The sequence below is a fragment of the Colletotrichum phormii genome, assembly GCF_030913505.1.
Source record: "Colletotrichum phormii strain CBS 102054 chromosome Unknown BDP81scaffold_1, whole genome shotgun sequence".
NCBI classification, from domain to species: Eukaryota; Fungi; Ascomycota; class Sordariomycetes; order Glomerellales; family Glomerellaceae; genus Colletotrichum; species Colletotrichum phormii.
The window spans coordinates 1,977,564-1,998,342 of NW_026851443.1; the positions used below are offsets into that span (position 1 = coordinate 1,977,564).

Genomic DNA, 20,779 nt, shown 5'->3' on the forward strand with positions numbered 1-20,779 from the left:
GGAAAGCCCCTCTAAGACTTAAGACTGCTTCCACTGAACGCCAATAACCGCCAACCTGAGACACTGAGGTAACCATTGAGCTTCAACCATCATGTCCGTCAAGACCCCTCCCATCAAAGACCTGCTCGAGGTCACCGAGGACCAGGAAAATGGCCTCACCTTCATGAAGAACGTCTCGATCCCACTCAAGGACTCGCCGCTCCCCATCCGCGCAAACGTCTATCTCCCGCTCTCTTCGGACAAGGCCGCACGCTACCCTGTGCTGGTGACATACGGACCGTATGGCAAAGATATCCCCTACGCCAAGTTCCACCCCAAGTCCTTCAGCGAGGTCGCCCCGGACCAGAGATCCAAGTACTCGGCCTGGGAAACGCCCGATCCGGTTTTCTGGACGAGCCAGGGCTATGCCATTGTTCGCGCCGACGAACGAGGCCTAGGTCAGAGCCCGGGACTACTGGATACCATGAGCCGTGGCACAAGCGAGTGCTTCTTTGACGTTGTCGAGTGGGCTGCAGATCAGTCCTGGTCTAACGGCAAAGTCGGTCTGTTGGGTATCTCGTATTACGCTGGTGCGTTGTCCTCTCTTCTCATATCCTTTCATGAAACCACTTACTCATCAGTTCTGCAGGTTCTCAATGGCGCGTAGCCGCTCGGCGACCCAAGGGTCTTGCAGCAATCATCCCCTGGGAGGGCATGTCCGATTACTACCGCGACCGCTGCCGTCACGGCGGCATCTACGCCAACAAGTTTATTGGCGTCTGGTGGAACCGCCAGGTACTAGTCAACCAATATGGTAGGAAGGATCGATCTAAGCTGGACTTCCCTCCCGATGGTCCTGGAGCCCGGGGTCAAGAGGATACAATCGAGGGTGATCTACCGGAAGAGGTCCTGGTAGCCAATCGCCAGGACCAGACAAAGGACAACGAGGCCAACCGCTTCCGCGACGATGACTATTACGCAAGCAAAGAGTACAAGCTCGAGGACATTGAGGTCCCTGTTCTGAGCGTAGCCAACTGGGGTGGCATCCTTCTTCACCTGAGAGGCAACGTACAGGGTTACCTCGGGGCAGGATCTCAGCTCAAGTACCTGCGTTTCATCACTGGCCGTCACGACCTCCCCTTCTACTACCCAGAGGAAGTAGAGCTGCAAAAGAGTTTCCTCGATGCCTTTTTGAAGGGCGAGGACAGGGTAGGCTGGAGCTCGCCTGGCAAAGTGTCTCCCGTGACGCTCACTTTGCGAAAGGGCAACGTTGGATTCAACGACGCCGAGAAGGAGAAGGCGTATCCCAAGAGAGAAGAGACGGCTTGGCCGATCCCACGCACAGAGTATACCAACCTCTACCTGACGCCCGACCTTGGTCTGACGACAAATGGCTCCGGCCAGGATTCCAAGACAGTCTCGTACAAGGCCCTGGGTTCCCTGGAGAACCCCCAAGTGGTTTCCTTCACATCCGCTCCCTTTGAGCAAGAGACGGAGATCACAGGCCACGTCACAGCCCACCTCAACGTCTCAGTGACGCCCGAAAACTCTGGAAACGAAACCGATATCGACTTATTCGTGACCCTGCGTCACATTGACCCATCGGGCCAGGAAGTCTTTTACACGGGAACAGCCGGCGATCCCGTGCCGCTCGTCAAGGGCTGGCTGAGAGTGAGCAATCGCAAGGTTCACGATGAGAGCCCCAAGCACAAGTCCTGGTTGCCGCATAGGGAGTACCTCTCTACAGACGTACTGCCAGTCAAGGCTGGGGAGGTCTACAGCGTGGACGTTGAAGTCTGGCCGACAAATGTTGTCGTAGACAAGGGTGGTAAGATCGTTTTCGAGGTTAGCAGCGGCGACACACAAGGCAACGGAATCTTCCAGCACTGCTCTGAAGTTGACCGGTAAGTTCAAAGATGCTCAACTATTTTGCCCGAGTACTGTATGCTAACAACCTCTCTCCCCAGGCCTGCCTCCAAATTTGCTGGATTGAACAATATCCATTTTGGCCAAGGCCTTGAGAATTATGTCACTTTGCCCGTGATTCCTCAGAAGTAGAGTAATATCAAACTAGCGACACATTTCTGATGCCGGTGTGTCTTACTTTCTATCATGAGCTTTGCCGAGCTGGCAAGTTATGTTTGGGCTCCGAGTCGCCAATCCGAGCTTCTCACGTAGGTGGGCCGGGGTTAAAACCCGGGGCCGGTGGGGGTGGGGGCGGGGGTGGGGGAGGGGGAGAGCGGGGGCGGATAGGATAGGATTATGGTAATCAGCAAACAATGATTGAGCTCAGAGCTTCATACGGACGTGTAAAAGAAATGCAACCTGCTGTGATGCGAGCAGAACACCTCTGTAGCTCAACCAAAACCTCAGAAGGCCATTCGTTGATCCCATTGTCTCTGTCATCATGAGTTTCTCTGAGCACTTCTCCCTTGCCAACATTCCGTATGGAATCGCCAGTAATGCGAACCATGCAAAAAGCGTAGTCACAAGAGTAGGGGACTCGGTCATCTTCATCTCTGACCTAAATCTCGAGACGTCCACCGACATCAAGTCCGCTTTGTCTCAGGTCTGGCGTTTTATTCATCCAAACCGCTTGTGAATGCTAACAGCACCGAAGCCAACCCTCAACGCCTTGGCGGCCGTAGAGAAGATCGAGGTCAAGGCCCTCCGAAGGAACATCCAACAAGCACTGTCCGACGAACCGACGCTGTGGAAACATGGCGTACCGATCGACGAGATCCAGTTACACCTGCCAATCAAAGTAGATGGCTTCACCGATTTCTCCTGCTCCAAAGAACATCTCTTGAACGCGTCAGAGGCAGTCATGGGCAAGGCCTCCATGCCACCCGCAGCACCATACCTCCCCATCGGCTATAGTGGCCGGCCTTCTTCGATCGTTCTCTCGGGGACGAATATCACGCGGCCGTATGGGCAGTATCGTGACGGGGACAGTATTGGTTTCGGTCCCTCCAGGGCACTCGATTACGAGCTCGAGGTGGCTTGCATTATTGGGAAGCCGACGCAGCTTGGAGACCGCGTGGCTGTGACGGATGCCGACGAGCATATCTTTGGTTTCGTTCTACTGAACGACTGGAGCGGTGAGTAGCAACCCCGCCTTCAACTCTCCTTGGAAGCCGTCCATGTAGAACTAACGGAAAAAGCTCGCGATATCCAAGGATTCGAGATGAGTCCGTTGGGGCCAATGAATGGCAAGTCATTCGGGACGTCGATTAGTCCCTGGGGTAAGTCGGACGTTCCTCTGTCTCGGGATTGAAAGGATACTTGCTAATAGCGAATCTTGTTAAAGTGATCACACCTGAAGCACTCGAACCCTATGCAACACAACCGCCTCCGAAGGATATACCCGCACAGCCATACTTATTGGACAACAAGGAGAAATCGAGTTACAACATCTCCCTGAAAGCTGAAGTATTGACGGACGAAGGGTCTACGACGGTCTGCAAGGCGCAGCTCAGCTGGATGTACTGGACATTCCGCGACCTCGTGGCCCAGCAGACGATCAATGGGTGCAACCTCAATACTGGCGATGTTTTGGCAACGGGGACGGTGTCAGGAGCCGGCGATGACGAGCACGGATGTTTGCTTGAGATGACCAAGGGCGGTAAGGTCGGGTGGAAAACGTCCACTGGTCAAGACAGGATGTATTTGCAGGATGGAGACGGCGTGCGCATGAGCGGGCAGGCTGGGGATGGCGTGGGGTTTGGTGACTGCGTGGGGTTTATCGGGGCCGCTCGGCCGTTCTGAACAGACATAGAAGTCAATTCGCGAGGCGGCGATGGGTCATTGGCAGGAACCAGGAGCCTCGGAACTCGAACGAGTAAAGCAGGGCTGGAGTACAAATAGGGCGAAGGGAGCTGGGATCGTGGGAAGCTCCAGGCTTGGTTCACTATTATGCAGCAGACGGCCTCGAATCGAGGTCTCTTCCTTGAAGGATTGACGTCGCCTTACGTTCTGAATGGAAAGAGCCTACGCACTTGCACACTGCTCCGTTGGTGCGCGTGTATCGAAGTGAAACTGCGGTAGCATATTTGAGCGGCTCGGAGAAAGGGAGGTCAACGAACTGAACTGCTCCGAGCCCTCGGCATTGGGTTTCCGTGGAACCTTCCTGCAAAGGGTCCTACTCTGAGCCTACCTACCTATTGTCTATACATAGCCTCCAGATCTTATCCAAGGCTAGGGGGATTTCCCCCCCCACGTTTTGTTGGAGTATTTGGGGATGGGGGATTGGAGGCGCCTAGACCTACCGCGGTCCGCGCTGTACGAATAGACGGAGAATTGCCATGCATTCAGGAGGAGCGCGGCAGGAGAAAAAAAAGCGAGAGTCCCCGGAAGGATTGAATAGGTAAGTCTTACCACAAAGGCCCACCCTTCAGCAGCCAATTCAGTCATAACCGTGTGGTTAAGCGCACGTCCGTCGCGGTCGAATCCAAGATTCAGAGATTCGACTTTTGTCTGGCTGTCGGCAAGTTCGGAGCGGGTCCGGGATCCACTTGTCCGAGGTTTATGCGCACGAATCGATGGCAATCGGAGGAACGGGCTCGTTGGCTCTCTCATCCTGGTCCCCGTCGTTTGTGTCAAATGTCCCGGTCGCGTCCGAATTCATGTGGGAGCAAAAGATAGATTGAAGTGATCAGATGGTCCAATCATGATCATTTGCGCAAACCGCACTTCACCGCAGCTTGCTCTACGTCCTCATGTATTACTGTATATCTCGCGTAAGGGATATGTAGAACAGCTTCATACATGCTTCGTTGTGTCAGTCAAACTTTGACAAGAACTTGAAAACGACACAATCATGCAGGGCTTAAAAACCTTGGACCATTGATTTGGGAGACATACCAAAAGAAAAAGGAGGAATGGGAAAGAGAAGGTTGGACAGAGTTCGAGGCTATAGCTCTGCAGAGAGTGAAGACTCGGGACGGCGGCAGCTACGACAGTGGCCGAGGCGGTCAGGACCCCGAGAGCGAGCTTAAGCAAGCACGCGGACGGTGCAGCGCAAGTGGTGCACATGTGCGTCCCGGCTGGTGTCTGCATGTGCATGTGGCAGGCCGCAGTTCGATGTTCGATGGCGCTCTCCTTCATCAGCCAAGGCTCCTAGGTACTCCCGGGATACAATCGGCGATAACCCCTGCTTGTATCTTATCGCAAGTCTTTATCGGACCAATCTACATGGGTTCTCCAAGCGGTCAACAATGATCCGGCGCGTGTTCCTGACTCCCGCGTGGAAGGAGAAAAAAAATTACGCCAGATGGCTGGCGATTCCGAAAAACGGGCACCAACCTTGGAATTGACTCAGGTTCTCCCGCTGTTTCTGGCCTTGTCTCTGATACCTCTGTCTCTTCCTGTATGTCTCTGACCTGATGCGATCCATCTGACTTCGTCATAAGGAACCCGTGGTACGTCTACCTAGGTTATCCAAGGTATCCGTATCCGTACATAGGGACTTACGTCTAGTCCATCTCTCCCACATTCCAAGGTTCTCTGCATTCTGCCTCTTTGCCGTGTGCAACACCCAAAAAAGAAAAAAGTACTGTCACTAGTTCCCGGCTGCAGCAAGAAAGCCTTTTCCTGCTTCGTGTGTGACGAACTTCCCCAGATTGGACCCCCTTCTGCCGGCCTGGTTCTTTCCCAGTCCCAATCTCGCCTTTTACCCTTCGCTCCTTCCCCCTTCTTCTGCTCCTTGTCTGCTCTGCCCACTCCCATCTGTCCCCCTTGTAATATTCAGGTCATAATACCGTAAGACCAGCAAGGACCAATACTGGAGAGGGAAGCACAAGTGCCAACGGCTCTTTCCCCATCCCCAGCTAGGCCCACGTCGGCTAAAGGCCAATCTCATCGCGTCCGCACCTGCCACCAGACTCCGTCGCGCAAGCGGCAAAAGCATTCAGGTCCACTCAACCCACAATCCACTCGAGGGCCACAGTCACCTCACCTCACCGAGCGCACCTTCTCCCCTTCTCCTCTTCTCCTACACAGGGCCCAGGAAGCGATAGCTCGAACCATTTCTCCTGTGCGCCTGCACTTCAACAAAGCTTCCGCCCTCCACACAACCTCAATTGCAGAAGCCGCCCCAAGATGAGCAAAGCAGCTGCCGTCAAGGAGGCTGTCAAGGAGAGCCTCCTTGGCGCCGAGGAGCCCGTCCAGCTGTCTGCGCAGACAAAGGCGAGATTCGTTGCCAATGCTGTCAAGGATGAGGTGTCAGGAGACCTCTTCATGGGCCCTGACGAGTTCACCAAGGCTGTTGCGCCCGAGGATGAAGACTTCGTAAGTCCGATTTTTTCACTTTTACTTTGCTTTCTGCTCCTCCGACTTGTCTCTACTGCGGGAGCACAAATCAGCTCCGATATCCCTCCAATGAACCACGCGATCCATTTTACTGACTCTACAACCCAACGCCACAGCACAAAATCAAGCGGGAGCAGTACGGCATTCTCTTCGGCATCGCCGACCGCAAGGGTTCCGGCAAGATCACCCTCTCCGAGTGGGCCGCTTTCGAGAACCTCCTGATCAAGCCCGACGCCGAGTACGAGATCGCCTTCCGCCTCTTCGACGTTGACAGAACCGGCAATGTCAAGTATGAGGACTTCCGAAAGCTCTATGAGCTCAACAAGGGCCCCGACAGCATCCCCTTTGACTGGGAGTGCGAGTGGGCCAAGTTGTACATCGGTAGCAAGAAGAAGCGCCACCACATGGACTACCCTCAATTCTCCCAGATGCTGCGTGGTCTGCAGGGCGAGCGCATTCGTCAAGCTTTCCAGCTGTTCGACAAGGATGGCGATGGATTCATTGACCCCGAGGACTTTGAGCGCATTATTCGCGAGACTTCCAAGCACAAGCTCTCTGACCACCTTCTCGAGAACCTGTCGACTCTTTGCAACATCTCGCTCGGAAGCAAGGTTTCCTACGCAAACGTTCGCGCCTTCCAGAACATGATTAAGGAGATTGATCTGGTTGAGCTTATTGTGCGCCGCGCTTGCGCCAAGAGCTCCGACGGCAAGATTACGAGGACCGAATTCCTCAACCAGGCTGCTAAGATCACCCGCTTCTCCCTCTTCACCCCCATGGAAGCCGACATCCTCTTCCACTTTGCCAGCCTCGACGAGCCCTCTGGTCGCCTTGGCCTCGGTGACTTTGCCAAGGTCCTCGACCCATCATGGAGAAACGCCGCCTACGAGGCCGACGATGCTGCTTCGCGAGTTCTCGCCCAGAGCGCAGGAGCTTCCAAGGCTATTCTCTCGTCGATTCTCGAATCCGCATACAACTTTGGTCTGGGTAGTTTGGCAGGTGCTTTCGGAGCGTTCATGGTCTACCCCATTGACCTTGTCAAGACCCGCCTGCAGAACCAGAGAAGCGCCAGACCTGGAGAAAGATTGTATAAGAACTCGATCGATTGCTTCCAGAAGGTGTGGAGAAACGAGGGACCCCGAGGCCTCTACTCGGGTGTTGTGCCCCAGCTTATCGGTGTTGCGCCAGAGAAGGCCATCAAGCTGACGGTGAACGACCTTGTGCGTACGTACTTCACCAACAAGGAGGGCAAGATCTGGACTGGCCATGAAATCCTTGCTGGTGGTACTGCTGGTGCATGTCAAGTTGTAAGTACACACCCTCCTTCACTGCAGTCTAGTGTGAGATGAAAGAGTATGACGAAAGCTAACAATGTGTTTCACAGGTCTTTACCAACCCCCTCGAGATTGTCAAGATTCGTCTTCAGGTCCAGGGTGAGGTCGCCAAGACGGTCGAGGGTGCCCCTAAGAGGTCGGCTATGTGGATTGTGCGCAACTTGGGTCTCGTTGGTCTCTACAAGGGTGCCTCCGCGTGCTTGTTGCGTGATGTTCCCTTCTCGGCCATCTACTTCCCTACTTACAGCCACTTGAAGAAGGATCTCTTTGGCGAGTCTCCGACTAAGAAGCTGGGTGTCGTCCAGCTGCTTACTGCTGGTGCCATTGCTGGTATGCCCGCTGCCTACCTCACCACACCCTGCGATGTCATCAAGACTCGTCTCCAGGTCGAGGCTCGCAAGGGCGAGGCCACCTACACAGGTCTCCGCCATGCCGCCAAGACTATCTGGCAAGAGGAGGGCTTCCGCGCCTTCTTCAAGGGCGGCCCTGCCAGAATCTTCCGTTCTTCCCCGCAGTTCGGTTTCACCCTCGCCGCCTACGAAGTTCTGCAGAACGTCGTCCCCTATCCCGGCAAGGCTGAGAGCTCCAAGGTTCACACTGGTGTTGGCGACGCCATCTCTACCCTGAAGGAGAAGCTCGACACCAGCCCCTTTGCCCGCAGCCGTAACGCCCTTAAGATCATCTTGGACATTGACGAGGACTTTGGAAAGGTCAAGGTTCCTAACCAGGAGAGTTGGAAGAAGCTTCCTGCCTTCATGCAGACGAACGGAAACACCTCTTCATGAGCGGTTGGATCGGATTTGAATAGCCAGAGAGAGCCTTCGTGCTTGTCTGGATGAGAAACAAAGAACCCAGAGTCACAAATGGGACGGAATCGCATATACGGCTGGGGAATACAAAAGTTCTAGAAGAATGAATCAAAGACAGCGATGACGAACGACCCTTCTCAAAGCGAGTCATTCAAGAAGAAGCTGGGTGAGGGAGGCTTTCTCTTCGATTCCGGCAGAGAGGTGGAGGTTGTGAGAGACTTGCATATCCCCCCGACGGCGTTCAAGGGCAGGCATACAAAGGGATTCGAGGCAATTCCTCCATTTCACTTTTTTCAGTTTTGTTCATTTTGTGTTTTGTAGAAGCCTTTTTTCTTCTCCCTTTGAAAGAAGTTCCTCTTTTGTGTTACTGTAACGTGAGACGGTATAGTTGTGTCAAAACTCAAGAGTCGTAAATCATGGATACAATGTGTAAGAAACAGACCGTAGTGATATAGTTCTTGGAATTACTAGAGTTTCTTCTTAGACTACCTTGAACGTCTTCAGATGGCTTGAGATGTACAGTCACGTAGTCATAATGCCAACCTGTCATGCCTGATGTCAACGAGGCATCCATTTCCCGTAGGCGTAGTGGATAAAGATAAGTATATATGTACATGTACAACGAGTCTACTCTACTCTAGTCTAGTCTTTGATGCTCCTCATCGTCCACACGGAGAAGCGAATCTCTCTCGTCGGCCTTGCCGTCAGAGCCGCGGTACAAGATGTAGTGCTGGGTCATAAAGACCAAGTCGTAGACCATGGAAACATTACCCAGCGCAAACTTGACGGGGTTACCGGTGATGCCGGACCAGTCGCGCTGCAGGTACGAGTCGATTGCCTGCTGCGCGACAGAGAGGAGGCCGCCGGAGAAGTCGAGCAGGATCTGCCAGATGGACCAGCCCTTTGTGGACTTGTTGCGGTAGTTTGTAATGACCTGCGGGGTGTACTTGATGAGGGTGATGACGAGCTTGACGTAAGAGACGGCGTAGACGACGTCGAGGGCACACCAGCTCGTGACGGGGTCGCCGTCGCCCGGGGCGGACGCGACGATGAGGCCGACGACGGCGACGCCCACGATGCAGCCCGAGGCGATGCCCGAGATGAAGCGGCTCGGGTTCGTGCCCGGCGCGGGGGTGAAGCCCCAGAGTTTGGGGACGTACTGCGAGGTGGTGATGCAGGAGAGGAGGAGGGCGTGGGCGGCAAAGGTGATGTCGTTGAAGGCGACTGTCGGGGTAAGGCCGTGGTTGCGCGCGGCGTACTGGGCGCGGACGACGGGGGAGTAGTAGAATGCGGCGTTCGAGACGAAGTAGGCGAGGAAGCCTGCGGGAAAAGTTCCTTGTCAGCGTTGTGCCTTGTAGATTGCCCGCCCCGTGTTCTACGTGGTGTTCTGGCCAGTTCTTCTTACCTAGGCAGTTGATCAAGGGAAAGTCAACCGTTGTGCCGGCCGTGGTTTTCCGGTGATAGTTAAGGAGAGGCTGCGGGTAGAAAGAGCCGGACCAGCAGAGGAAGTAGACCCAGCCAAAGACGGCGGATAGGAATGGGAGGAATTCGAACGCCATTTCGACTGTAGCTGTTGAAACCGAGATTGACCGAAGTTTGTTGAAACTATTGGGATGACCGAATCCTGCTGTGTGAGCCTTCTTGCGTTCCCTTCTCGCCGAAACCTTTCGTCGAGGTATTCAACCAGCAAAGCCTCCAGTCTGTGGTTTCGTGTGCTGGAGGAGCGAGTTTTGATCTGCTGCAACTGGAGGGGAAGGTCGCAAGAAGTTGCAAATGAGATGGTTCGCCAGGTGCGCAGGATTGCGACATGAGACCGACCGTATGGGGGTTAGCGTCGTCGCTGCGCTATTTCGGCGCAGGTACCGACAGGCCAGCGGTCCCGAGGTCAGCGGCCCCACCAGCACCGTAAAAAGAGCCCAGCGGGAAATCACTTCTGGGCGGCGGGGTGCGGCCCAAGTGACCAGGAGGCCGGTAACGAGGTTGCTATGATAGGCGGAGCCAAGGGCCCCAAGGTGGTAGAGGGCTGGAAGCTCATCCATTCCAATTGTCCCTGTGATCCACTATAGCTGGACGTCAGGGGACCTGTGGAGGAGCAGGTGCGAGCGCGGTGTGGAGTCGGGTGTTGTCACCGCGGGGTGTGATGTCGCCATTGACGAGAGCCCGACCGCCACAGTAGGGAGCCCCCCCGGGATGGTTGATGCGTGCTAGCTGTGAAAGCTTCAACCTCATAGACGTTGTATGAGCTGGTGAATCCAGATAGTATGTAAAGACTCAATCTCGTTCCACTGAAGCTTCCTGGATGCATAGGTGCCTGTTGGTTGCACAATACCTCGGCTGCACAGCTGTTTCGAGAACTCTGAAGTCCCAGAGATGAAAGCTGTAATACCATGAACCCCCAAAGTATGCGATAAAACTCACGAGATTTGACTTTAAGACGGCATCGTCCCGACAGGACCAGCGTCTTTGTCGTCTTCGATTTCACCGTCGTAGAGCATCACGCCCTCAAGCCAGCCCACGTAGTCCTCAAATCCCGTGATGCTCCCATAGACCCTGACAGTCTTGACATCCCGGACTCCCTCAAACACCCGCAGCGCACCATGATCCGCACTCTGGAAGGCAGCCTGCCACACCTCAACGACAAGCTCGTCCACGCCGCTGAACGCCGCCGTCGCGGCCGCAGCATCGAACGCCAGGTCGCAGTCCAGTCGCAGCCGGATATGGAAGCGGCGGATGCGCGGGAGCACGGAGCGCTCCCGGACAGGCGGGTACCATGGCCGCAGGCGCGGGAAGGAGGCGAGGAGTTTGGCGTGCGCGAGGAATATGTTGTTGCCATAGAGTATGGGCGTCCCCTCTGCGTGGATTTGCCGGTTGACGGAGAGGATTGCGGGATGGAGCCATGTTTGCGGTGAGGATGGGCTGACTTTATCCAGGGGAGTGTGGAGGACAAGGAGAAGGGCATAGATGTCGAGACGAATCTCGCAAGGTAGGTCTAGGAAGAAGCATCTTGGCGAGGCCATTTCTGATTGTTTGAATACGGTTTGACGAGACCCTGCTCCTCTGATCTATGCTGGCGAGTATATGAGGTGGTCACATCAGAACATGTAGTCCAAGTAAGTGGTGGAGGGTGAGGTGAAGAGTGGCCGTGGTGGCTTTATCAGTTTCGAGATAAGATCCCTAGCGGCTTGTTCCCGCCGCCAACCTGGAACCTAGGTACTACATTATTGGCGATTTCGCCAGGGAAGATAAGAGACGACCGTTTCGTGAAGTGTTGATCTTCGCAAGCACTTAAGATTCGATTGCTGTCTGAAGGTATTGATCTGACCCAGCAGATAGGGTCACCTTGGACCCAAAGTCACAGCACTTTCATCTGCCAATGGATCCTGCCATTCCGAATCAGCTGATTCAAACTCTGCCCCCATTTTTGAGATCTCGAACCTGAGGCACTGTAAATCCTAGCGTGGTATTCTGGAATTGAACGGGCAGCAAAATCTGCATATAGAGTATCCATCTGCGCTACAAGATATCAGTTGGCGTAGCTTTTCAAGCCATAGAGAGACAAAGCAATCATCCAACATCGATGGCCCATGAGATGGCGTGCTTGGCTGCGATTTAGGGACTAGTCTGAGTCTCCGAGTCTCTGGGGTAGTCCAACCCGTGTGGAGCGAAACTACTCGTGCCCCGTTCGATCCCTAGCAAGGTGATAGGCGAAATGCATTATGCGTTAAATCGGACTTCATGTTCGGCATTCTGAGCTGCAATCTCAAGAAGTTCGAATGCTTTGTAACGGTCCGGCCGGAAAGCGAGCAACGCAAGGCGGTACGTTTCCACGACCCGTCACAGCCTGAGCCAATAGATATTTTGCTTTCTCGATGACTTTCTTCCTTCTACTTAGATAAAGGGGTTCCCTACCTAAGTAGGCAACAAGTGCAGAAACAAACTCCAATACGCCCCGCCCATCCGCAATCATAAATAGTACCAATACAGTGGACGCAGCTATGAGGCGCACATGTCTCCTCGTTTCGATTTTACACGCTCCTTCTGCCCCTTTAGGCAGCCATCTCACATCGCATCTTCTCATACCAACCATCGCCATCAATATGATGATTGATTAAACCGTTTGTCTGGCTGGTTTGCCGGCTTTTGGAAGCGTTCGCATGTCACGGTGGCTGGACCGTAGCGAGGTGGGTGTTTGGTAGAATTATTTGATTGATGTCGTTTCCTCAGGGCAAGTTTCGTTCCCTCTTGCTAGGTCATGGTCAACTCAGGGAAGAATCTCGACAACTTGTTAGGATGGCCAAATTCTGTCCTGCTCTGCGCCTGATCCTCCGCAGGCAGCAGTGAGTCTGTATCGCTATCGTTACTGGGAGCCTGCTCTAGCGCCGCCCGTTTCACCTTGATATTTCCTTGAACCGGAGGCTTTGACGTGCTCGTCTGCGCGCTCGTCTGCGCGCTCGAAATGGTCATAATAGACCTGGAGTCTGCCGGGGTTGATACCTCGTGAAGTTGGCTGTGTGGTCGAGATTTGCCAACATTGGTAGGCTCAGGGGTGTGGTTGCGAGAAACGGTGAAAGGGATGGTCGGCCCAAGACTCTTTTTTGCAGTCTCGGGGGTCGGCAACGACGTTGCTGCCGGGCTGAGTAGTGACGAAATCTTCTCGTTCGCCATGAGTCCCTTCGTCTGAACAAAAGCGCTTGATCTGGCGTGGTACGGGCTTCGATCATAGTACTTGTCGATAATCGGATGAACCATGACAGTTTGGTTGTGGATTGTCAGGATCGAGTTTGTGGGAACGTTGACCCAATTCTCTGTTCCAATTAGCACTAGCCCAAACCCCATATTGCCGAATTCTCAACACGTACCTCTCTCAAACGTCAGCGGTTCACTTGCGACAAGTACAATATCTGCGCCTTTATCTTGGCGTTCCATTTGGTAGTTCCGGTCGGTTGCTGCCGATGTCCTCGTGCCCCATTCAGTGCCTGAAGAGTAATAGAGACTCGCGGCTTCGTCTGTCGCGCTGCTTATGTATCGGGTGCAAATTACGCTTTTGCCGTCTGTGACAGCAAAGTTGAGCAAGCTTCGAGTGTCGATGTTTTCCGCCTGAATCGTGCTCTCTGGGATTTCGTCGATCAATTCGTTGATTGTGGCGATGGTCTTCAGCATAGCGTTTCTTAATACTGTAGGCCCGAAACCGTGGGCGGGCTGCGAATCTGGATCGATGCCCATCCTTTCGAGAGTATCAAGGAACAGCGCAAACGCCCATTCGCTGTCTGTACCACCTTGAACCCCAAGGTACCACTTGTCGGCCAATCTCGACCCCAGCCTTCTCTTGATATACTTCCAACCCCCAAGACCACCATTGTGCATCCACATCAAGCTACCATGACAGAATGGATGGCAGTTATCTTCACTGAGAGATCCCTCAGTCGTTGCTCGCACATGGGCGAAGATGAGTTGGGAGGCGGTCTTGGAGGCGATGCGCTGAAGATTGGTGCAATTCCAGGCGGGGATTGTCGAGGTAAAGAGGCAAGGGGCGTGGCCAAGCTTGGGATCCGTATAGAAGCCGATTCCGAAGCCATCTGCATTGTTCTGGCCTCTTCTTGTATCCTGTTTGGCCGCGGCCAGATATCAGTACGGTACCTTAATCCCGTGCGCCAGAGTGACATACCAGTCTGAGCCTGGAGTCAAACGACTGCTTCAGGATGGAATGCGTAGGGTCAAGGATAAGTTTGGAGAGAAGAATCTCGTCGCTTCCCCGATATACCTTGAATCGGTCAACAGGTGTCCGATAGTGCTTAACAACACTGAACCTACCAAGAAGCGGCACATTTTGGGCAAGCTGCGACGGGCGACTCAGGCGGAGTCGAGAAGAAGAGGAAGGCGTGGGGGAAAAAGGTAGTCGAAGGTGTCGCGTGAGCAATGCGACTTTGTCTTCGATGGGATTTGGCTGTTCTTAAACAACAACATGTGCTCAGGGGGTATGACCAGAAGTCAAAGACGAATTCGCGAATAGGAGACGTCGGAGGAAGTGTTTGGCCAGATTTATTCGTTTGATGAGCTATGGCGCGATCAGAAACCCCAGGGCGGTGGCGCAAGTTGATAGGGATGAGGTAGCTACCAGCTGAATACCAGAGCACGGAGTACCGAATAAGTCAGGTAGGTACGTGGGTGGGGGGAGGTTGAGCTGAGGCCCGTGCCGGTAGGAAACTAAAGCACACAAAGTTGACGAGGCAAGAGCTGGGCGTTTGTATGATGTGGAGGTTCTCAGGGTACAAAGTATTGGTGTTAATCTAAAAGAATGACTCCCAGCGATTGCGCCTTCGGTCGGGATTCCGGTTGCTTTTCCGAGCACCTTGGTGAATTCTTAGGGTTCAGTTGGGGATGAATGAGGCAAGAATTACAGTGAGTCATTTGATCAGGGGCGGTATAAGCAAAGCTGGTCAGCTGCTGCTGGGATGGCCATGTTCAAATAATTTCTTTGCCCAGGTGCGACTGGAGATCCAGCGCCATCGGAGGCACCTTGGAGCTGTGTCTTTTACGGGCTGTCTGGGGATGACGAAGGCGATAAGGCTTTATGCGAAGGGCGAAGAGCGATAAGAGAAAGCCATTGAGCTGCGGCCTAAAGTAATGTGCAGTTGTGCTGGTGCATACCGTTACCTAGTATCTTAATCAGCCGGCAGGGAGGTGCCTAGGGCCCTAGGTACTCTTTTGGGGAAGATGGACGGTACGTCAATGCCAGGTCGTCCCCACTAGGTAGGTGCCTTAGTGAAATGGGCTCTTCATGCAACCCGCGAGAACCCGCTTGATTCCCATCCACGCCGCTCCTCATTCGTCCCCGATCCGTGACATGTCAACGGATTTCTGATATTCAAGTCTCTTGTCAGGCCGGAGGCTTTGGCGAAACCCACATCAACTATCACCACAACCACACCGCTCCTCCATCTCGGACACACGACCCTCTGGCTTTTCCACTTGAGTTCCAATCTCGGATGCGAAGAACACACCACCCTCTCATACTACACGCGTCCCGTGCTTCGTCGGCAGCATGAGCGGACGTCTCCTGGCCGCAGGGCTTTCGCCATTGACGCGACGCGCTCCAGTCCAGGCCGTTCGACACTTCCACCGATTTCCCGCAGGCGGGCTTCAGCGAGCAGATGCTGCTGTGCGTGCTACCCAACGGCGCATGTGGTTCCCTGGCAATGCCTTCCACAATGCCGTCGTCGTACGGAATGCGTCCTTTGCCCGCTTCCTACCAAAGCTGGTTATCAAGTTTGCTAGAATCCCCGCCATGTTCGGTGGCCTAGCTGTCGGAACACTCGCCTGGATCCAGTACCAAGCTAACCGTACGTACTGGCCTTCCCTTCGTATCAAAATGAGTTGCCCCTGCTGACCAAATCACTCACAGAGCTCACCACCAACGCCTGGGATATGGTCAGCAAAACAGCAGATGGTATTTCGGAAACGACGTCTAGTCTCTTTGGAGGTGCCAAAGGTATCATGGATCAAACAATGCGCGGTTGGGAAAATACGAAAGAACAAATCGAAACCCCCGAATGGCTTCAAAAGGTCTTGCGTATCCACGAAGACATTGGCACTGGTGGTGGCGGCTCAGGAGGCCCTGGAGGGGAGCAGCCCAAGCAGAGTAGAGCAGGTGCGGCTGTTGTTGCAGGAGGCTCGGCTGCTGCGTACGGCTACGACCAATCTTCAGAAGACGACCCACGAGATCCCGACGAGGTGGCCAATGACGACCAGATGATGATCCTCACCAAGAAGATGATCGAGATTCGGAGCATGCTCCAGCAAGTTGGACAATCGAGCACACTGACGCTCCCTTCAATTGTTGTCATCGGTTCCCAGTCGTCAGGAAAGAGTTCTGTCTTAGAAGCCCTCGTCGGTCACGAATTCCTGCCCAAGGGAAGCAATATGGTCACTCGCAGACCCATAGAGCTGACCCTCGTCAACACCCCTGAGTCGGATGCAGAATATGGCGAATTTCCCGACTTAGGCCTTCGACGCATTACCGACTTTTCCTCGATCCAAAGGACCTTGACTGAGCTCAATTTAGCCGTGCCGGATACTCAGTGCGTATCGGATGATCCCATTCACCTTACCATCTACTCGCCAAACGTACCGGATCTGTCTCTGATTGATCTGCCCGGATACATTCAAGTGGTTGGCCAGGGTCAGCCTCTTGAATTGAAGCAGAAGATCTCGGAGCTATGCGACAAGTACATCCAGCCTCCCAACGTTATTCTCGCTATCTCCGCCGCAGATGTAGATCTCGCAAACTCGACCGCATTACGTGCCAGTCGTCGTGTAGACCCTAGAGGCGAGAGGACCATCGGTGTGGTCACCAAGATGGATCTGGTGGACGCTCCTCGTGGGGCCGCCATCCTGAGCGACAAGCAGTATCCCCTGAGGCTGGGTTATGTGGGTGTTGTCTCCAAAGTTCCTCAAACGACTGGCCTCTTCAAGAGATCTGGTAGCGTCATGTCTGCCATCGCAAAGAACGAAAACACCTTTTTCTCGGCCCACCCGCTCGAGTTCGGCGAGGGTGCTGGTGTCAACGTAGGGACCATCAACCTACGTAAGAAGCTCATGACCGTTCTTGAACAGACGATGTCTGCTAGCCTAGCTACAACTAGCGACGCTATCAGACAGGAGCTTGAGGAAGCGACCTATGAGTTCAAGGTGCAATACAATGACCGCCCGCTATCTGCCGAATCATACTTGGCGGAAAGCCTCGATGGCTTCAAACACTCCTTCAAGCAATTCACCGAGGAGTTCGGGCGCCCCCAAATGCATCAGCTTCTGAAGCAAGAGCTAGATCAGAAGGTCCTCGACCTTCTGGCGGCTCGGTACTGGAACAAGCCTATCCAGGACCTGTCCCCTGCGACGTCAGAGCCGGACAGCTTGGCTGATCTTCCCAAAGCCGACCCCAACTCTTTGTACTGGCATCGCCAGCTCGACGCGTCGACTTCTTCATTGACAAAACTAGGTGTTGGCAGATTGGCTACAAGTGTTGTTGCTTCTGCTATCCAGGCACACATCGACAGTCTGATAAAGCATTCCACTTTCAGCAGCCATCCTTTTGCACGCGAAGCAATTAACGAAGCCGCGTCAACAATTCTGAATGAGCGATTTTACAGCACGAGCGACCAGGTTGAGAACTGTATCAAGCCTTACAAGTTCGAAATTGATCTTGACGAGAGAGAGTGGATCCAAGGTCGCGATCACGCGGCCGTTGTCCTGAAGAAGGAGCTCCAGGACTGCGAAGGCGCACTCAAGAGCATTGAAGATGTTGTTGGCGGTCGACGAAAGTTGAGAGAAGTGATGAACTTTGTCGATCGCGCACGAAAGGGAGATGTTGTGGTTGAGGGAGAAAGCCGTAGCGGCGCCGGAGGCTTCAGCGCGTCGCTTCTTAAGAGAGGTAAGTCCAAGTTGGGTGCTCGTGTGTTGATGGTCACTAACAGACCCCAGGACGTGAGGCTGTCTTCCTCAGGGATCGTGCCGACATCATCAAGATGCGTCTAATGGCTGTTAAGTCTAAGCAATGTACCAGCCTCAAGAACAAGTACTACTGCCCAGAGGTCTTCCTTGATGCGGCAGCCACCAAGCTCGCGTCAACGGCTGTTCTTTTCCTCAACGTAGAGCTCCTATCGGAATTCTACTACAACTTCCCTAGGGAACTCGACCTCCGGCTAGGAAGGCACCTCTCCGAAGAAGATATCGAGAGGTTCGCCAAGGAAGACCCCAAGATCAAGAGGCACCTGGAAGTCATCCGCCGCAAGGATCTGCTCGAGTTGGTCCTTGAAAAGATGGAGAGCCTCAGGCAACTTGAGGGTCGCGAGAGAGAGCGGAAGCAGGGTAGCAACAACAGGCCCAACAAGGATGACAAGCAGCGTGGACGCTGGGGACTGTTTTGATTGGGATGCGGCCATCTTTTGGCGACATTCACAATTGGCCCTTCTTATCTTGGACCTGTAACGCATTATGACCTGGGTGCAAAAGGAGTTTGGGTGTCTGAAAGATCGATGGTGCACTGTCGGCCTCGCCTTTCTTCGTCACGTCAGCGGCGTAGGGCAGGCCTTGGTCTACTTGCAAGTTTCTTCTCTACGGTATTTTTGTGTAAAGTGGTATATAACAAGAAGGATACCCTCCTCGACTCCGGTCTCTTGAAAGAATAGACTTTTCTCGCTCTTCATGTGTTTGTCATCAGAACTTTGATGTTGATCTCAAGTAAACAAGACGACCCTCTATGAGGCTTTTGATTTCGCTTTTCTAAATCGTACACCACAAACATTGTCTGACCATTGGCCTGGCAAGACAAATCGCTATCCTCGCTCAATTAAAGAGTCGCTTCAACACTCGTCTGCAAAGTAACCTCCCAACGTAAGCTTGTACCGCGTCCGTATCCTTCCCCGAGCCGATTTTGGATCAGAGTGGATATGCGACTGCGCAGCTTGCTGATGGCTCCCTCGTCACAACCTTTGGCGACGCAGATCTTGAGATTGGCCATGCATAACCCGTAGTGCACCTGCCAAAACTGCGCATCCTCGATGCGTGCCACGCCTGGCTCTGCCTCGATCTCCCGCACCACTGAAGACACACCTTCGTTACCACCCATGCCTCCATATGACATGAGCAACATCATAGCCTGAGCCATGGCCAGCTTAGCACCGAACAGGAACATCGAAGCGGCAATAGCGGCGCAGAGCGTACGGTCGACCCAGATATAGCTCTTGATAGACAGGAGCGGTAACAGGAGCAGTAGACTCGAGAAGAAGACCGTCAAGAAGTGGAAGATGTTAGAAAAATGGGTAGGTAGCTTGGCTAGCCACGACACACGCATGATTCTAGCAATACGTGCATGGTTCTTCAGACCGTATGCTGAAATGCCTGTGCTTGTGATAGCCGCGAACGCAGCCCAGTCCACTTCACCGGCGGAGACACGCTCATGAGCGTGTTCGTGGTGCGGCTCATGTCCACCTTTGGTCTCCAACCAGTGCTTGAGGTTATGCGACACAAGATCGAAGCCGCCAAAGAGCAGGAATATAGACATGGCGAAGCCGGCGAGAACCTCGGCTCTCTCGAGACCGAAGGGATGACGGATACTGCTTCGACGCCAAACCTCGAAGTTGCCTAGAACATCGACAGCGACGCACACCGCTGCGCTACCGGCGTCGAAGAACACTAGGTGGGAGAGGGCCATCATAGCAACGGAGCCCTCGGAAATGAAAAAGAGCCAAGTCGCGACTGCCAAGTGGCACAAGCTCCAGTAGAGCCTGACGCGCTGGTCCTTTGACATACTCTTCCATGCTTCTCGAACGGTGGGCACAGGGAGGGAGGCTGGTAGAACGGGGGGCGGTCGCTGAGGAGGCTCCTGGAAGATCTGGTGTTGGGTAGATATGGAACTGTGCTTGTATCGATGGCCGCGGCGCTGGCCAATATTCTGCGAGGCGCCAATGTTAGCGATCAATTGGCTGGTTGAAGAGCTGGAAGGGGCGTGCAGCATGATGGCGATGATGTGTATCTGAACATACCGACTTGACAGGCGAGGTCGAGATGACCTGCGTCTGAAAGTTGAAGGGGCTCGGGACGATCGAGCCCCCAGCAGAGGGAGGGTCGTCTTCAGCCATGTCTGCTGGTGTTGGGAAGTCTGGACGAAGCAACCCAGGTTTCAGGTTGGCGGGCGCGAGAAGTCCAGGGCTGCCTATGGGTGTCGATGCTACACCGGGGGAGCAGGAGGTGCTAGGGTAACGACCGTCCTCATCCACTTGGTCGTCCACGTCGGAGGCTTCGTCGTTGATGTTTATAGATGGAAAGGCGAGTTGCGGAAGGCCAAAGACGACATGGGTTGACGAGGTGTTATCACTTCTGCCGTTACCGCTTTGGGGGATCGGTGGGGTGGCAGGTCGCAGAGGGGCGGAGGAGGATTGGGCTGCTGCAGGGCTGGAAGCCATGGAACTATTTTCTTCCCAGCGACGTCCCTCGCCGAGAAGAAGGGACAAGCAAGGACAGCGTCAGCGACAGGGTCAATGGCAGTGGTGTCCGATAGTCGCCGGCATGCATTGTGCGTTGCTCCGGGGGGGCTAAAGGTCGCAGAATGGGTAGGCGAGGCAAAGAAGCACTAGGAAGAGATGGGACGAGACGTGGGTGACGTGCAATCATCGACAGAATGAGTCGCCAGGTCGGGAAGGTTAGAATTCCAGTCGGTGTCACTGCTAGCCCGGTAAAAGGGTAAAAAGGGCCAGCCAAAGAAGGGACGACGGAGATCTGTCTCCAGTTTCGCTCCACCACCTTCCCCCACAGCTTGAAATGGTCTAAATGCATCTGTTCAGGGGGGGGGAA

General features: G+C 54.0%; 9 protein-coding genes across 9 annotated transcripts; 4 read left to right on the forward strand and 5 right to left on the reverse strand.

The window, feature by feature from the left end:
* Positions 1–91: 91 nt before the first annotated feature.
* Positions 92–2,179, forward strand: BDP81DRAFT_337716 (X-Pro dipeptidyl-peptidase C-terminal non-catalytic domain-containing protein; the record flags this gene model as incomplete). Its single annotated transcript, XM_060585977.1, has 3 exons — positions 92–569; positions 629–1,883; positions 1,947–2,179. The coding sequence occupies 3 exons, from the start codon at positions 92–94 to the stop codon at positions 2,035–2,037; spliced, it is 1,824 nt and encodes a 607-aa protein (XP_060451779.1). The 3' UTR covers positions 2,038–2,179.
* A 70-nt stretch (positions 2,180–2,249) lies between these two features.
* On the forward strand, positions 2,250–3,747 carry BDP81DRAFT_363421 (fumarylacetoacetase; the record flags this gene model as incomplete). The annotated part of the gene is made up of 4 exons (XM_060586467.1): positions 2,250–2,548; positions 2,600–3,080; positions 3,144–3,224; positions 3,290–3,747. The coding sequence occupies exons 1-4, from the start codon at positions 2,387–2,389 to the stop codon at positions 3,745–3,747; spliced, it is 1,182 nt and encodes a 393-aa protein (XP_060451780.1). The 5' UTR covers positions 2,250–2,386.
* Positions 3,748–3,991: 244 nt separating this feature from the next.
* Positions 3,992–4,402, reverse strand: BDP81DRAFT_413279 (uncharacterized protein). The gene has a single exon (XM_060589282.1). It carries the CDS (start codon positions 4,390–4,392, stop codon positions 4,177–4,179), a length of 216 nt encoding a protein of 71 aa, XP_060451781.1. The 5' UTR covers positions 4,393–4,402; the 3' UTR covers positions 3,992–4,176.
* A 1,490-nt stretch (positions 4,403–5,892) lies between these two features.
* Positions 5,893–8,697, forward strand: BDP81DRAFT_8941 (mitochondrial carrier domain-containing protein). The gene is made up of 3 exons (XM_060596465.1): positions 5,893–6,267; positions 6,405–7,595; positions 7,673–8,697. Exons 1-3 carry the CDS (start codon positions 6,079–6,081, stop codon positions 8,405–8,407), a joined length of 2,115 nt encoding a protein of 704 aa, XP_060451782.1. The 5' UTR covers positions 5,893–6,078; the 3' UTR covers positions 8,408–8,697.
* Positions 8,698–8,702: 5 nt separating this feature from the next.
* On the reverse strand, positions 8,703–10,233 carry BDP81DRAFT_401757 (lysosomal cystine transporter). Its single transcript, XM_060588819.1, has 2 exons — positions 9,837–10,233; positions 8,703–9,751 (listed from the first exon to the last, which is right to left on the reverse strand). The coding sequence occupies exons 1-2, from the start codon at positions 9,988–9,990 to the stop codon at positions 9,069–9,071; spliced, it is 837 nt and encodes a 278-aa protein (XP_060451783.1). The 5' UTR covers positions 9,991–10,233; the 3' UTR covers positions 8,703–9,068.
* A 627-nt stretch (positions 10,234–10,860) lies between these two features.
* On the reverse strand, positions 10,861–11,448 carry BDP81DRAFT_444426 (uncharacterized protein; the record flags this gene model as incomplete). Its single annotated transcript, XM_060591839.1, has 1 exon — positions 10,861–11,448. The coding sequence occupies one exon, from the start codon at positions 11,446–11,448 to the stop codon at positions 10,861–10,863; it is 588 nt and encodes a 195-aa protein (XP_060451784.1).
* A 1,228-nt stretch (positions 11,449–12,676) lies between these two features.
* BDP81DRAFT_444427 (nucleophile aminohydrolase) lies at positions 12,677–14,257 on the reverse strand (the record flags this gene model as incomplete). Its single annotated transcript, XM_060591840.1, has 4 exons — positions 12,677–13,236; positions 13,291–14,035; positions 14,097–14,192; positions 14,243–14,257. The coding sequence occupies 4 exons, from the start codon at positions 14,255–14,257 to the stop codon at positions 12,677–12,679; spliced, it is 1,416 nt and encodes a 471-aa protein (XP_060451785.1).
* A 1,216-nt stretch (positions 14,258–15,473) lies between these two features.
* On the forward strand, positions 15,474–18,354 carry BDP81DRAFT_306811 (dynamin family protein; the record flags this gene model as incomplete). The annotated part of the gene is made up of 3 exons (XM_060583309.1): positions 15,474–15,771; positions 15,834–17,858; positions 17,909–18,354. The coding sequence occupies 3 exons, from the start codon at positions 15,474–15,476 to the stop codon at positions 18,352–18,354; spliced, it is 2,769 nt and encodes a 922-aa protein (XP_060451786.1).
* Positions 18,355–18,598: 244 nt separating this feature from the next.
* On the reverse strand, positions 18,599–20,474 carry BDP81DRAFT_8963 (cation diffusion facilitator family transporter). Its single transcript, XM_060596470.1, has 2 exons — positions 19,972–20,474; positions 18,599–19,880 (listed from the first exon to the last, which is right to left on the reverse strand). The coding sequence occupies exons 1-2, from the start codon at positions 20,389–20,391 to the stop codon at positions 18,777–18,779; spliced, it is 1,524 nt and encodes a 507-aa protein (XP_060451787.1). The 5' UTR covers positions 20,392–20,474; the 3' UTR covers positions 18,599–18,776.
* Positions 20,475–20,779: the final 305 nt, after the last annotated feature.

Coding starts and splice junctions, on each gene's coding strand:
- BDP81DRAFT_413279 (XM_060589282.1), bottom strand. CDS start 4,392: ATGACTGAATTGGCTGCTGAAGGGTGGGCCTTTGTGGTAAGACTTACC.
- BDP81DRAFT_8941 (XM_060596465.1), top strand. CDS start 6,079: ATGAGCAAAGCAGCTGCCGTCAAGGAGGCTGTCAAGGAGAGCCTCCTT. Junction 6,268..6,404: donor CGCCCGAGGATGAAGACTTC/GTAAGTCCGATT, acceptor CCAACGCCACAG/CACAAAATCAAGCGGGAGCA. Junction 7,596..7,672: donor CTGCTGGTGCATGTCAAGTT/GTAAGTACACAC, acceptor TGTGTTTCACAG/GTCTTTACCAACCCCCTCGA.
- BDP81DRAFT_401757 (XM_060588819.1), bottom strand. CDS start 9,990: ATGGCGTTCGAATTCCTCCCATTCCTATCCGCCGTCTTTGGCTGGGTC. Junction 9,752..9,836: donor TCCCTTGATCAACTGCCTAG/GTAAGAAGAACT, acceptor CTTTTCCCGCAG/GCTTCCTCGCCTACTTCGTC.
- BDP81DRAFT_8963 (XM_060596470.1), bottom strand. CDS start 20,391: ATGGCTTCCAGCCCTGCAGCAGCCCAATCCTCCTCCGCCCCTCTGCGA. Junction 19,881..19,971: donor CGACCTCGCCTGTCAAGTCG/GTATGTTCAGAT, acceptor GGCGCCTCGCAG/AATATTGGCCAGCGCCGCGG.